This window comes from Arachis stenosperma, chromosome 5 (assembly GCF_014773155.1).
Source record: "Arachis stenosperma cultivar V10309 chromosome 5, arast.V10309.gnm1.PFL2, whole genome shotgun sequence".
NCBI lineage: Eukaryota > Viridiplantae > Streptophyta > Magnoliopsida > Fabales > Fabaceae > Arachis > Arachis stenosperma.
Window position 1 is genome coordinate 25,442,590 of NC_080381.1, and position 16,568 is coordinate 25,459,157.

At 28.6% G+C, this 16,568-nt stretch overlaps 1 protein-coding gene and 1 long non-coding RNA gene across 2 annotated transcripts; one reads left to right on the top strand and one right to left on the bottom strand.

Moving 5' to 3' along the window:
• The first annotated feature begins 487 nt into the window (after nt 1-487).
• On the top strand, nt 488-2,064 carry LOC130982807 (uncharacterized). The gene is made up of 3 exons (XR_009087201.1): nt 488-874; nt 948-1,027; nt 1,108-2,064. It is a non-coding gene; the product is annotated as an uncharacterized LOC130982807 (long non-coding RNA).
• Nucleotides 2,065-11,457: 9,393 nt separating this feature from the next.
• LOC130983202 (L-tryptophan--pyruvate aminotransferase 1-like) lies at nt 11,458-16,193 on the bottom strand. Its single transcript, XM_057907395.1, has 5 exons — nt 16,063-16,193; nt 15,562-15,868; nt 13,034-13,317; nt 12,031-12,338; nt 11,458-11,761 (listed from the first exon to the last, which is right to left on the bottom strand). The coding sequence occupies exons 1-5, from the start codon at nt 16,191-16,193 to the stop codon at nt 11,568-11,570; spliced, it is 1,224 nt and encodes a 407-aa protein (XP_057763378.1). The 3' UTR covers nt 11,458-11,567.
• Nucleotides 16,194-16,568: the final 375 nt, after the last annotated feature.

The window sequence follows — 16,568 nt, forward strand, 5'->3', positions numbered from 1 at the left end:
TTAGGATTAAAAAAATGTATTTGTTGAATGTTTTTTTGTTTGGTACTGAGTATATAGACTCCAGTTTTAATAGTTTCAAAATATTTAGATTATTAAATGGTTTTAGTAATAATATATATATTTTTAAATTTTTAATAATTATTAAATAGTTATTTTTTAATTTTATTTATTAACTAATTTTTTATATATTATTTAATTTTAAAATTTATTTTTTGTTTTATAAATTATTATTTTATTATTTATCATATCTATCTTATCTTTAGAATTCTATCATTAATAATTTAATGTTCTATGGGTATCCATTTTTAATTTCTTTCTCAATTTATTTTGACTTTAAAATTCTAATCTTATTATTTTAATTCCAAGATTAATAATTTCATAATCTATCATTAATTTTTTTCAATTGTCCAATAATATAATTGTAATTGTTTATGATTCTCTTTTCATAATCAATTTGTTGTAGTCATTGCTCATTGTTTGTGAATTGTCAAGTATACGTTCTTCGCATTTGTAGAAATGCAATCTGTAGAAAATCAATCGATTTTTTTTATTGGAATAATTGATTGATTAGTGAATGAAAGTGTATCACTACCGCAAAAGCGGAGAGTAGCGGCGGAGAAACAGCGGCTGTGGTCAAATCGCCGCATATTGGACGGATAGCTGCAGAGATGACTGGCGGTCTGGTAAATGACGCAAAACGCTCCTAGATAGCGGCTGGGCAGCGAAGATCGCAGCGAAATTAGGATATATATCGTCAACATTCTTCGTCTGACCCTATATTCTTGGCGCGCACCAAAGCAGAGCAGAGGCGCGAACCACACCCACCCCCCTGTGCCACAATATACCCGGCGACTACTTCCATAAACGCCGCTAGGTGAGTTTTAATTCAGTGTTTCAATTCCCCCTTTTATATCACAACCAATAATCTCTTTCCCCCAATTGTGCAGAAACCCGCGAGTTTATTTTAGCAGCGTGCCAACCAAGAGCAAGAGCAGAGCCGTGAACTTCAGCGGAAGAACCCACCCAGGTGAGGATCTTATCATAATTCAATGTGTCCATTCCCCCCTGTCATCTTATACCCTTTAATTGAGTCCCCCAATTTTGCAGAAACCCCTAAAATTTTCGAGCTATTGCCTGTCATCCACAATTCCTGAAACCATACTCTCTCAGCCATTGTGGTGCAAAATCCCTGACCTTTGCTCCACCTTGCGCTTTCGTGTTGGTCGTCGAGCCGCACAGCTGCCATCAGTGCTTCTCTCACCGGGGTTGAAGTTGATAATCTCCCCCTTCACTGGTTCGTTCATCCATATTGACCTCTTTTTCGTGTTTTCATTCTTGGTTCAGACTTTTGAACAATAATTTGTCTATATCTTCTATGTGTTGAGGTTAATTGCTGCTGTTTAGAGTTAGGGATTTGATTCATGTGACTTGATCCACTATGAGCAAGCTCAGCTGCCTAATCATTTATCTGTTGTTGTCATTACTTTAACTATTTGAACAATAGAGAGTTGATTATCTAGATAGATAATTCAGTATGATTAATTAGTGTATTACTCTGTGTATGATCAGCAAGAATCGAGTATGATGAGTTAGCATATTACTCTGTCTATGACCAACAAGAATTGAGTATGATTAATTATCATATTACTCTATGTATGATTAATTAGCTATGTTAAAAGATTAATCTAATTAGGGTATACATACAGCTGCACATCTGTGTATGATCAGCCTGAATGAATTGATCTGTTAATATTACTCTTAAGTAATGAAACAAGGACACTTTAGAGAACAACAAGAAGAGAAAGGATGAAAGTAACGGGATCATGTTTGAGTCCTCCCATCCAATAGATTATGAACACAAATCCAGTTGGAAGTGCAAGCTCCAATGGCCAGTCTCCTATTGTTCTTGCCAAGAAGTAGGAAGAGAGCCTGTACATTCCCAAAGATGCATTTGATTTAGTTTTACCTGGATTGGATTCTAGCCGCAATTAATTTTATTCTGTTGCATTAACAAAGTGGTTTTTTTTTTCCAAACCTTACAATAATAATCTATTTGAAACACTTATAAATCAGTACTATGATAAAACCTTTCTTTTTATTCCCGTGTTTCTTAAAACTGCCTTCGTTTTTTTACCTTCAACTTGGCTGATTTTTTACTAGCATGAAAAGTGATCTAATATTGACTTTTTTGGTATTTATTGTGCTCTGTCTATTTATTTTATATGTAATACTAAATGTAATCTTATAACAACTATTTCAAGGTGTTTTTTTCTTATGCACACACTAAATTTTCAACATCGTGTACATGATTTTTTTGGGTGGTGCTATATGATATGAATGTTTTTTGCATGAGAAGTGTTGAACATTAGTGGTCTGTGATGTAAAAATATATTATTAAGAAGCTGGCTGATATCATTAGAAGAGGTGAAATTAAACTTTGTGAAGCTGAATTTGTTATTTTATTAATTATGTATTGGTACATAGGATTTTGCTGCATATTGGTTAAAATAGCTTAGGACAAATTTAGAGTAATGCACTTGTGCCATGCTTATACAGTGCTATTCTGTTAACTCTAAGCATATAATAACAGATGAAAAAGGGTCAAAGGGCTAAGGTGATAGTGTCCCAATTCTTATATATAACAAGCTGTATCGGTGTCTTTTTCCTTCTTTTCAATTGGCGAATAGAAGAGACTGTTAGAGTAATTAACATCTGTGTCACGACGCATGTTTGAAATGCTCATCTACATGATGCATGGGCTCATCTACATATGTCTTTTTGCGTTTAGAAAAACAATCGATATTTTTATTCAATTAATTGATTGGTGAATGGAAATATTTTTTTTTTTTTTGGTAATTTTCAGAAAATAATCGATTTTTTATTCAAAGAATCAATTGATTAGTGAATAAAAATCTTTTCTGTTTAATAATCGATTATTTTACGAACAAAAGTTAGCTTTTATACAAGTCAATCGATTTTATTACATATCTAATTGATTGGTTGAGAAATTTAATTAATTAGTTGAAGAAAACAATTGATTGGATTAACAGTAAACATGACTTTTCAATTATTTATGCTATTTAACAAATCAAAACAACTAACGAATTCAAACGTAAAAATGTGTTGATTCACGTTTTTTTCTTTTTCTTCAATTCAAAAGAATTATTTGACGTTGAATCTTAATTTTATAATATAGGCTTGAATTTTAAAAATTAAATTAGTTGAAGTTATTTACAAATCAATCTTATAATCGTATTCATAGACTAGAGTTAATGGAGGAATTATTAATGATATAATTGTGAAGATAACATAAATGATGAATAATAAAATTATAATTTATAAAAAAAAGATAAATTTTTTATTAAAATAATATATGAAAATTTAATTAATAAATAATATTTAATTAAAAAAGAGCCATTTGATAATTAAAAAATATGTAAAACATATTTTATTACTAAAATCATTTAATAGTATAAATATTATTGGATTATTTGAAGGGTATTTATAAATTTAATTAATTAATATTATTAATATTATTGATATTATTATTAATATTAATAAACGATTACTAACCGTTTAGTACCATTTGGTTGAAGGGACACAACCTTTTAAGGATTGTATATATTCAAAATATTGTATCTATTGGCAATAGAAAAGACACAATCATTTGAATACGTAACTAATCATAATTGCTACGTGCAATATGTATAAATAAGTCCTTGTCCACTATTACATAAAACACAAGTACTAAGTGTACATTTTAATCAACTATTAAGAAATTTTCTTTGTTCAAGAGAGTTGAGAATTTTTTACTATTGCTAATTAAGAAACTCTTAGGTTTCATTATATCTTGGGAGAGTATTGTCATCAACCCTATAGCAACTAAGTGTGGGGACAAATATCTCTCTAAAGAAAGCGATCTAATCGTGCCTTGAAACCACTACACAAATATAAGATTTTGTCATCTTCTCATACTAATATACCCAACAATTTTAGAGAGATATTTTTTGAAAATAGCACAAGATCAAAACACTACATTCAAGGTCATGAATCAAGAGTTTGTCAAATTAGATCGCTTTAATGGAACGAACTTCAACCATTGGAAAGACAAGATGATGTTTCTTTTTTCAGTTCTCAATCTTGCATATGTGATTGACCCAAAGACTACACCAATTGCCGATGCCGCTAAAAAAATCCACACCGGAAGAGAAAGAAAAGATTGTTCAATTGAAAAAGAAACGTGATGAAGATACTTCATATTCTCAATACTTTATCCGACCGACTCTATGATCTCTACATGTCAATTCAATCACCATTAGAGATTTGAAAATCTTTAGAAGAAAAGTACAATACCGAACAACAATGAATAGATAAGTTTATTATGATGAAATATTTTGAATTTATTATGAATGATACTATGCCTGTCATGGATCAAATTCATGAATTACAAATCCTTGTAAGTAGACTTCGTGATCTACAAGTGGTGATCCCTGAATCATTACAAGTTAGAGCAATTATTTCAAAATTGCCTTCATCTTGGAATGGTTATAGGAAAAAACTTTTACATCTTGGTGAGGACTTCACAATTGAGAAATTACTAAGGTATATACGTATAGAGGAGAAAACTTGAAAACGTGATGTTGTGTATCTTTCTCAAAATTTTAAAGTGAATCATATTGGTAAAAACAACACTAATAAGGAGAAAAGAAAGTTCTCTAAAGATTCAAAGCAAGATAAGAAGAGACAAAGAGAGTGTTATCATTGTTACAAGAAAGGACACTATATCAAAGAATGTAGACTTCTGAAAAAGGAAGCACCAAAGACTAACTTAGTGGAAGAGAAGGATCTAATTGCTATGGTTGTAGAAAGAGTACAAAACATGCATATTGACATGGTTACAGAAGTTAACATAGCAATACAAGGAAAATCACTTGAATGGTGGTTAGATTCAGGGGCTACTATTCACGTTTGCAATGATTGCAACCAATTCAAAACATATGAAGAAGTGGACAATAGAGATGTCTTAATGGGCAATGACAACTCAGCCAAAGTTTGTGGTCAAGGAACTGTGGAAGTGAATTTTACATCTGGGAAGAAATTAAGTTTAATAAATGTACTTCATGTTCCAGATTTGAGAAAAAAATTAGTTTCTGTTAGTCTCTTGTGTAAGAAAGGATTCAAAGTTGTAATGGAATCCGATAAAGTGATCTTGCTTAAGAATGATGTATTCGTAGGAAAGGATATTGTACTGAAGACATGTTTAAGCTTAGTATTAATAAAGTGAATGTTTCATTGTATGTTGTTGATTCTAGTGATTTATGGCATAGTAGATTAGCACACGTAAATTACAAATCAATTGAATATATGCAAAAGAATAACTATATTGATCTTAGTAACAAGGATTTTAACAAGAAATGTGATATTTGCATACAATCCAAAATTATTAAGAAACCTTTTCCTAAAGTTGAAAGAAATACACATTTATTGGAGTTGATTCATGGTGATATTTGTGAACTAAATGGCAATATTACTAGAGGAGGAAAAAGATATTTTATAACTTTTATTGATGATTGTTCTAGATTTACTTATGTGTATTTACTTAGAAATAAAGATGAAGCTTTTGAAATGTTTAAGAAATATAAAATGGAAGTAGAAAATATGCATAATAAGAAAATAAAAGTTCTTCGTAGTGATCGAGGTGGAGAATATTTTTCTAATGAATTTGATCACTTTTGTGAATTATATGGTATTGTGCATGAATCTTTCGCTCCATATACTCCGCAACAAAATGGTTTGACAGAAAGGAAAAATCATACCTTAGTGGATATGGTTAATTCAATGTTATTAAATACAAAATTGCCTTATAATTTGTGTGATGAAGCATTATTGACATCATGTCATATCCATAATAGGATACCATCAAGACATAGAAAGGTTTCTCCTTATGAAATTTGGAAAGGAAGGAAACCTAATTTAAATTATCTTAAAGTGTAGGGATGTTTAGCCTTTTATCGAGTTCCTGATCAAAAGAGAACCAAATTGGGGCCAAGAGTCATAAAAAGCACTTTTATAGGATATGTTCAAAATTCTAAAGCATATAGAATATTAGACTTAGTGTCTAATGTAGTTGTTGAATCAAGAGAAGTAGAATTTATTGAAAATAAATTTATCAATGATTCAACTTCTAATTCAGAGTATCCCCAAAATGATACTAATATTTCACAAGAAATAAATAATCAAAATAATAAACGTCTAAGCGACAAAAATTTGATTGAACCAAGGAAGAGCTTGAGAGTAAGAAAAGAAAAGGACTTGGATCCAGATTTTATTTCTTCTCAGGCTATCACCTTTTTGGTAGAAGGAACTAGAAATTCTGTAACAAACAAGATTCCTATTGTTATGAACATAGAGGGTGATTCTCAAATATTCAAAGAGGCTATGGCTTCAAGAGATTTTGCTTTTTGGAAAGAAGCAATAAATGATGAAATGGACTCAATATTATCTAACAATACTTGGGTCTTGGTTGATTTGCCTCCAGGATCAAAGCCTATAGGATGTAAGTGAGTATTTAGAAGAAAGTATAATACTGATGGTTCATTACAAACCTTTAAAGCAAGGTTAGTGGCCAAGGGGTTTAGACAAGAAGAAGGTCTAGACTATTTTGATACCTATGCACCTATGACAAGAATGACTTCTATTAGGGTTCTTATAGCATTAGCATTCATACATAAGTTTTATATACATCAAATGGATGTTAAAATGGCTTTTCTAAATGGAGATCTTAATGAAGAAATTTATATGGAACAACCGGAAGGCTATGTGCTACCTGAAAATGAAAAGAAAGTTTGCAAATTAATTAAGTCTTTGTTTGAGCTAAAACAAGCGCCTAAACAATGGCATGAGAAGTTTGATTCAGTGGTGTTATCAAATGGCTTCTCACATAATAGTGCAGATAAATGTATTTACTCAAAATTTATTAAAGATTATGGAGTAATCATTTGTTTATATGTTGATGATATGTTCGGAACAAATTTAGAAGGAATTCGTATAACAAAGGAGTATCTAACTTCTAAACTCAAGATGAAGGATTTGAATGAAGTTGATACAATATTAGGCATAAAGGTGCATAAGAATGAAGTTGGCTTTACTTTAAGTCAATCTCATTATATCAAAAAGGTATTGGAAAAGTTTGATCATCTCACAATTAAAGAATTAAATACGCCGTATGATCCTAATCTTAAATTAGAAGGAAATATGGGAAGACCTATAGCATAATTAGAATATGCTAGTGCTATAGGAAGTTTAATGTATGCAATGTATTGTACTAGACCTGATATAGCATTTGCTGTGTGCAAATTATCAAGGTTTACAGGAAAGCCTAGCAATCAACATTGGAAAGTTATAACAAGAGTTCTTGGTTATCTCAAGAAAACAATAAACTTGGGATTACATTATAGTGATTATCCCTCAGTTTTAGAAGGTTATTCCGACGCAAGTTGAATTATAAATCTTAGTGACAACAAATCCACTTCAGGATGTATTTTTACCATAAGTGGTGGAGCAATCAGCTGGGCCTCAAAGAAACAAACATGTATTATGCATTCTACTATGGAGGCTGAGTTTGTAGCTTTATCAGCCGCAGGTAAAGAAGTAGAATGGTTAAGAAATTTGTTATATGATATAAAGCTGTGATAGTGAATCATCCATATCTCGAGCATATAATAAGGTTTATAATGGAAAGTCTAGACATATAAGTTTGAGACATGAATTTGTGAGGCAACTAATAGATGATGGTGTAATTACCATCACTTATGTAAGATCTCAAGGAAATTTATCAGATCCTTTGACTAAAGGTTTGTCAAGGGATAAAATCAAAGAAACTACTGCTAAAATGGGATTAAAACCTATTGTTGCTAAATGATGGAAACCCAACCTTATTCTAGTAGACTACTAGTTTCAAGGTTTAATGGGTAATAACAAGTTATTTAGCAATTGGAGCACTAAGGTATATGATTTAGTGCTATTTACAATAAATTAGGAGGGTGAGTTTAAACTCTTAATGGAATAATAATATTATCTATCAAAAGATTCCACCTATATGAAAATAAGAGTGGTGCCGTTCTAATAGAGAATTTTAGAGGTTTTATTCTCGTAAATATTCATGAAACCAGGATGAGCACAAGGCCATATACGTGCTTAAAATTGTAAACTCTTGAACTTTGAGGGTATAAGTAATGTGTGTGATTTTTGGTACTAGCATATGGAGTATATGTTTAATCGATTAGACACCTATTACTTCGTTAGAACTTTAAAATTTACACTAAAAGAATGTTTAATCTTAGTGACACATTCTGTATGCATATACTTGTATGACATTTAAATTTTGTAAATAGTGAGGAATTGAAGGGTATTTACAAATTTGATTAATTAATATTATTAATATTATTGATATTATTATTAATATTATTATTAATATTAATAAATGGGTACTAATTATTTGTATTAACTAATTAAGTACTTTTTAATGGGTTATTATAACTGTACCTTTAGACCATAGATTAAAAATATTATAAAAAATATTTTATAAAATTTGTTGAAAAATAAATATTTTTAAAATGTGTCTTTAAGACACAAATTAACTAAATTATTTTTTAATTTAATGTGTTTGATTCATTTAATTGTATTAATTATAACTAATCAATTATATATGTAATTTGATTTGATTAGGATAAATATTTTATCATTTAATTTAATATTTTATTTGATTAATTAAATTACATTAATCATAACTTCAAATATTTAATTTAATCAGAGTAAATATCAAATTATTTTAAATTTTGTTTGATTCATTAAACCAAATTAATTATAACTAATTTATTATTTAATTTGATCGAGATAAATATTAAATTATTTAATAAATAATATATAAAGCAATGAAATAAATGAACTCAATTAATTTAATTTATTATCTCATTATTTTATGAACAATGCTAGGGAACCAAAAGGGTATTAGCCAAAAACCAGTCAAATACCTCTCGGTGAATTCTAAATCTCTATGAGTTGATATATATGGATGTTTTTTCTACTAAGTATTAGAATGTTTCTTTTTCATACTAAATGGATGTTCTTTTATATATTTTTCGAATTTTTTTTGTATTACAAATGTGAATGTCTCTATTTTTTAAATTTTATAGATATTTAATTATTTTTTCTAAAATATAACTGGATATTTCTTTTGTTAAGTATTAGGATATTTTTTTTCATATTAAACGAATTTTTTTTTTATATTTCTATAATTATTCAATGACTCCTTTTGGCTCTGATGAATATGAATGGGTGGAGTGAAGAACTAGAAATGGAGCTGAGGGAGGTTATTGAAGTTGTGAAGAGAAAAGATGTTGAAGATTATGAGGCTTAGAAACAAGGCACTGAAAGCAAACAAGACTCTGGCGATTGCAGGCCCCTTGCTCACTGCCATTGCAACTTTCAGATCTGTGTTTGTGGGGGGAAATAACGGTGCAGGTGTGGTTTCTTCCATGGCTGGGTCAATGGCAGCTGTAGTCAACGCTTTTGAGCATGGCGAGCAGGTAGGGGTGGTGTTTGAGATGTATAGAAACTGCTGTGGGTTCTTCAAGCAGTTAGAAGAAACAGTTGAAGCCACGCTTGAAGAGAATGAGTTTGACAAGATAGAGAAGATGAAGATTTTTATAAGTTTTAATTAGGTTTACTTAATCAATTTTAAATTTTGAATTTAAAAAAACTAAAATTAATTAATTAATAATATAAATTAATGTGATTTTGTTTAATTTTTGATTGGTAACCTTTTGATTCCATATACTTTTCCTTATTTTATATATTCTTTTTCTCTCTCTATTTTGTACTTCAAGTAAAGTATTTGTAAAAAGAATATACGTGAAAAAAAGGAAAACAAAAAATTAAAATATTACTATTAGAAAAAAATTGTTAACATGCGTATAAATGGGGTCGGAATTGAGAAATATATATGGATATAAAAAATAAAAAATTATTGCACGATTGTAGAATTAAAAAATCATATATATAAAACAAAATAATTATAAAAAAATAATTAATATTTGTGATTTAAATATTTTTAATAATCAGTAACATAGAGTTTAATAAAATATAATTCATATATATATATATATATATATATATATATATATATATATATATATATATTTTTTAACAAAATTAATATATAAGATTATGGAAAGTCCTATTTAAATTTGACAAGAATAAGACGACTTACATAGAAATAGTTCTTATAGATAATAAAGTAAGTTGATTATTTTTCATGATTTTTTCAAGTGATGCTAGGTCCTTTTATAAATATTTTTGGTTTATATTTTAAGTTTATTTAGTAAGTAAACCCTTGCACGAATCAAATACAGTGCGATTTTATAGATTTATAAATGCTAATAGCCTTTATATTTAATTTGTTTTATAGTGTGATAATAGCCAATATATTTGTTGGTAGATTTAATTATTACTATATTATTTATGATCATATTCAGTATATATGTCTAATTTATTAAAGAAAGTAGATTATTAAAACCGATTAATAACTATTTTAGAGTTAATCTAATTAACACTAAATTAAAAAAAAAAGACAGATAATGCATAACATGTTACTTTTTTATTAATTAAATTATTATAATTTAAAATAATTTTAAAAAATTATTTAAAATTATAATTTCAATCTTATCACGTACATGGTACGGATAATTACACTTGTTAATATTAATAAACGGGTACTAACCATTTAGTACCATTTAGTTGAAGGGACACAACCTTTTAAGGATTGTGTATGTTCAAAACATTATATCTATTAGCAATAGAAAAGACACAACCATTTGTATACGTAACTAATCATAATTGCTACGTGCAATATGTATAAATAAGTCCTTGTACATTTTAATCAACTATTAAAAAAAAATTTTGTTCAAGAGAGTTGAGAATTTTTTACTATTGCTAATTAAAAATTCTTAGATTTCATTGTATCTTGGGAGAGTATTGTCATCAACTCTATAATAACTAAGTGTAAAAATAAATATCTCTCTAAAAAAAGTGATCTAATCAAATCACTACACAAATATAAGATTTTGTCATCTTCTTGTACTAATATACCTAACACTATCTAATTCTTTGTTCCCTAATTTAAAGATGTTATAATGAATAGGAGGTGAACTACTAATCTTTTTTAGTCCTATCTCTTAATAATAGATCCATATAAATTTAATTAATTTTAAAATAATTTATTTCATGTTTGATAATGTATAAAAATAAATAGTCAACTTAATAAGAAAAATTAAATAACTAAAATTGTACATTTGACAAATATAATTTTATATTTGAAAATATTAAATATATATTTTAAACAATAAACCAAATAATTTTTTTTACAGACCAATCAATGCCCTTAACTTCTGACTTCTTCCTGAAATTTAATTTAGCTGGGCATTTATCTGTGGATTAATTATTTGAACACACATCTAATAATAAAGATTAATTTTCATCTAACAAGTATGTATTAATTAATTTAACTTCTATTCCCTATTCCTTGTAGCATTTGAGATTCTGGTTAAGAACTCATTGAACACATCATCGCTGCTGAGCAAGCTAACCCTTGCATACTTTTGATCAACACCAAATCGCTTCCCTCCTCTTACAAGCACCTTCAAATTCCTCAGATAACTCTCACAATCTTCTATGCTCCCCTTGCACTTCATCCAAGCAAATGCTGCAATAATATATATTAATACACTAGTCATTATATAAAATGCATGCTGAGTCAATATGCAGAAATAGATGCTTTTAATTTTTTTTTTTAAGAATTGAGAGAGTAAAGTGTGATCTCTCACTATTAATTTTATTAAGAAAAAATATGAGAAAGAACAATGAAGGGTTATAGATCACACTTTACTCCCTCAATTTTTTTTAACAATTGAGAGAATCTATTCCCGTCATATATCCCTCGGCCCCTAAGTAAAATGAAATGAATTTTGTTACCCGGGTAAGATTCAGATGTGTGGTTAGTGAAGGTGCAATAGGCCTTAGGATACTTGGCCAAGGAGAAGAGGTTACTTTTGTCAACAACTGCCCTTAGTTTCTCCCACCTTTCCCTCAACTTGCGCCTCGAATATTCAAAGAAGAGCTCATCGGGATCTAGGGACGATCCTATTTCCTGGTAACTGTCACAGATCACTCCTATGATCTTAGCAACTCGGGTTTGAGATTCTTTTGACACTCCAATTGAGCTCATGTGAATGAACCTTGTCATCTTCCTTGCAACTTCAATATCCTTCACAATTGCCCACCTTCACATACCAAAATCAAAATATACTTATTAAAAAATTATTTTTTAATTTGTTAATATTAGTCTGTTTTATTATTGTAACATTATTTTTTGATTTTTTACTGTTGAAAATTCCTACATAAAGTACCCATATACATGTTGACTATGGATTCGGTTGCAATTGTTGAGATGGCAATCATTGGAATGCACATTGCAACGGAAAAATTAAACTTTACATTGTTGGTAGCTATTTTAAAAGGATTTAGATCTTCTAAATTTTAAATTTGTAAAGGGTCATCTTCTATTATTGAATGGTTTCTCTCTTATATTTACTCTTACTCCCATTTATAAAATAAATAGTGAGAGATCACACTTTACTCTTTAAAGTAAAATTCAAAATTTAAAGAATCTAAATTCATTTTAAAAATAATAATTGTGAGAAATTAATATTTTTTAGAAATACAAAATAAATGGTAATCACATGATATTTTTATTTTAAAATTTAAAAATTAACAATTTTTATGCTCTGTGCCAACTGTCAACAATTTATTTGTTATTGATGAGTGAGATGTCGGCACATAATTAAATTTAATTAACCATGTTAGAGAAACAAAAAATAAGTTGTTACTTGTTAGTGTTTTTAGTTAATATTTTTTATTATTAATATTTCCGTTAAATTAAATGGGAAGAGGGATACGCTGATTGATGAATACTAACCCAATGCGGGAACCAGCATGGCCAGTGCATTTGGAGAATGTGAACAACATAAGATCATGGTCATACTGTTGAGTAACGGGAGTGTATTGTGGCCAATAATACGCTAAGTCATGAATCACTTTCCCTTCTCCTTCACAGTTTGCCACTGCTCTCCTTATGCTTCCACAAGGGTTGTTAGGGGCAGTTACCACCTCTATATATTCCTCATTCTTATCATACTCCCTTGCATCTCCTCCCCACCGATACAACCCCGAACGCAAAATCTCAACCTCATCTTTATATTCCTGCAATTATAATAACAAACACTCAATAATTTCAAATTGTTTTATTTGACTTAACATTTATAATTTTAACCTGTTAGAATCAGACATCAATAGTAATGATAAATTATTAATAACGAAAGAATCATCTCATTTGGCGCCGTTTCATGTGCAAATTAAATGGCACGCAATTTAGATGATCATTTATTAAGTCAATCACTTCTAAAATTAATTGATTGGAAATATTAAATATTAGAGTATCAAACAAATAATTAAGAAGACAAGAGAGAGACACGGCCATGTTACAATGTTTGCATACAGTGAGATAGAGAATCTATGGATCCATGTGGTTCTAAGTGAATCATGTGTTAGAAGCCTAGTGTTCCCAATAGATATGTTTGTCATATTTTGGTCTCCTAATAAGGTTTTCTGCGCACAACACCGTTACATTCCTCATCATCTACGACTAAATTATATATATGTATGGAGAATGAATTTGTCACAAAAATATGTTCGATTGTTTATACAAATAATAAATTAAACGTAATTTTTTAAATAAAAAAATAAAAATAAAAACTGTTGGAGTAATTATTTAAGGGTATGACAGCCATAAAGCAAAGTGAGACCCAGTACCGTGGGCCCTTAAAGTGAGCAAAAGAGACATGGTGTTTACAAGAAACGTAATGTTAACATGTTATTCATCTACCATACATGACAACGCGCGGAAAACATAAAATAGGCCTCTCTTTTTTTTTTTTTTTTTGTCTCTCTTCTTTGTTTTTTTCCAAGATATATATTAGCAATCTAAAGGCTGAGTGCTGAATAACTAGATTGTTTTTGGGTATTGTGTCCTAAAGTTTGTAAACAACCATTTGTATAAAATTAATTTTGTAAAATTGATTTTAACTAAGAGTTTGTTGGTGTCAATGTAATTTATATTTATAAATTTTTATATCAAAATATATTGTAGTAAATTAAATATTATTTTGGATAGTATTACTTAAAATTATTTTTAGATAAAAAAGTATTAAAAAATATAAATTTTAATAATTATTTTATATTATTTTATTTTAAATATTTAAATAAATTCTAATACTGTTTTTCTAATATTTTTAGTATTTTTTAGTACTCTTTTAGATCTAATTTTTTGCTAAGATTTTAATATTATTTTTATGTTAATTTTTATTTAATTTAGTATTTTTTAATGAGATTAATAGAATCACAATACAAAACACAACAAAAGCTTCATAAAAAAGAAAACTCATATAAATAAGAAATAATAAAAATTCTATAAAAAATTCAGAAAAATATTATAAAAGGAAAAAAAATTCATTATATAAACAATAAATTATATAATTAGTAGATATATAGAAAATAAATTTTTTTAATTAATGGTTTAACAAAAGAAAGTGAATGCAAAAACTAAACTTTTAAATTTTAGATAAATATGAGTTAGACTATAAAATTACGTTTGCATTTAGAGGATAAATGTTTTAGAGAAAACTATACGAACAAACATTAGACCAAACAGATTCTAGATGCCACATATATCAAATATTGTGACATAAAAAGTATTAACCAAATATATTAAATTTACTGTTTAAAATTAGCAACTTATTTATGAAATAATTTATATATTAAAAAATATTAAAAAATCTTCATAAATTACTAAATATCAAATTGGACCGAAAAAAACTTTTACATAAAATAGGAAGATAATTTTCAAATCTTTTATATATTTTTGTGATGCTTTAAAAGGGAAAACATTTTTCCCCAAAGGAAAAAGAATATACTACTCGCTCGGTAGTTGTTTTTATCAAGAATTTGAAAATCTTTGAAATATTCAACTAAAAATATATAGTATTTTTTTTTGTGACTAAAAATAAATAATATTAAATGCTTATAAAATTATCTACAATTATAAAATATATATTAAAATATAAAATACATATTAAAAATAAATTAAATAAATTATGAGATACATGTATAATATTTTTATAAATATAACAAAAATTAAATCTATTAAATCAAATAAGATATAAAAGACAATAATAAAATAAGTAGTCAAATCTATTAAATCAAATAAGATATAAAGAGCAATAACAAAATAAGAAATATTGTAAAAGCAAATCTAGTGTAAAAGCTATACTCAAAATGACCATAAAAAACAAAAAAATGGCTAAATTAGTGATTCAATTTGACTTGTTAGTTAAATGAGTGAGGAATTACACTTGAAGTAACAAGTAGTAAGATGAAAAAGTAACAAACCGAGTAATAAGGAGAAGCAGCAACGACATTGATGGGAATGGGAGAATCCGAAGGAGAGAGAGCAAACAAGGCAGCCTGGAAGAGCTGAGTGGAGCCAGTGCCCACCACGATGTGCTTGTCGATGCCGGCGGAGGCGTTCCCCACCACGCGATGGAGCCGCTGGATGGCTTCCCTCAGCTCCGGCAGCATGAACCAGCACACGTTGCTCGTGTCGCTCAGGTAGCTCATCAAATCCTCGCCGTTTATCACCACCGTACACTCTTCACTCTTCTTCCTCCAGTATGATCTGAACACCTCTGGATCACCTCTGAATTCAATTCATTTTATTCCATTAAAACAAATCATATATTACATTAAGAATAATAATATTATTTTTTTAATAACAATAATAATAATATGCATATATTAGTAACACTGTCATATAGAAAGAACGAACAGAGTATGTAGATATATGTATGTAATGTGGGATGAAAGAGAAAAAAGAGAGATTTATATGATTACTGATCAAGATTGATGAAGGAACTCGGAGATGGGGTGATAAGAGGCTTGATGGTGCCATTGGAACAAGGGAAGCCGTTATTAATTTTGTTGACAGAAGGAACAGGAGGAGAAGCAGCCTTCAGGACCACCATAGTTGAAAATCAGAAGAAGTGACAACTCTTTCTATGATTTAAATATAATAATGCTTGTGATGAATTCTATTAGCGAGTATGGATATATATATAAGAGGAAGAGAGGTCTATGCACATACCTCCCAATCAAGGTAAGGTCCATGCATGATGTATGAATGCGTGATTTAATTTTTTTTCTCCATTTGTATTGGGTAAAATATTTTCTTGCAGCTATACCATAAAAAGAATATATTCTTACTAATTTGGTTTGACAAATGACTTGCTGAGTTGCTGTATATGACTCCTCTTGAAAAATTTGACCAATCAACAAATAAAAAATAATATATAATGATTTTTTAACAAAAATATAAGACAAACAATTAAGATACAACCACA

Excerpts from the sequence above, each read along its gene's own strand:
- LOC130983202 (XM_057907395.1), bottom strand. The coding sequence starts at position 16,193 with ATGGTGGTCCTGAAGGCTGCTTCTCCTCCTGTTCCTTCTGTCAACAAA. Across the intron at positions 15,869-16,062 it reads TCCTTCATCAATCTTGATCA|AGGTGATCCAGAGGTGTTCA; the intron begins GTAATCATATAA and ends AATTGAATTCAG. Across the intron at positions 12,339-13,033 it reads CATGCTGGTTCCCGCATTGG|GTGGGCAATTGTGAAGGATA; the intron begins GTTAGTATTCAT and ends TGGTATGTGAAG.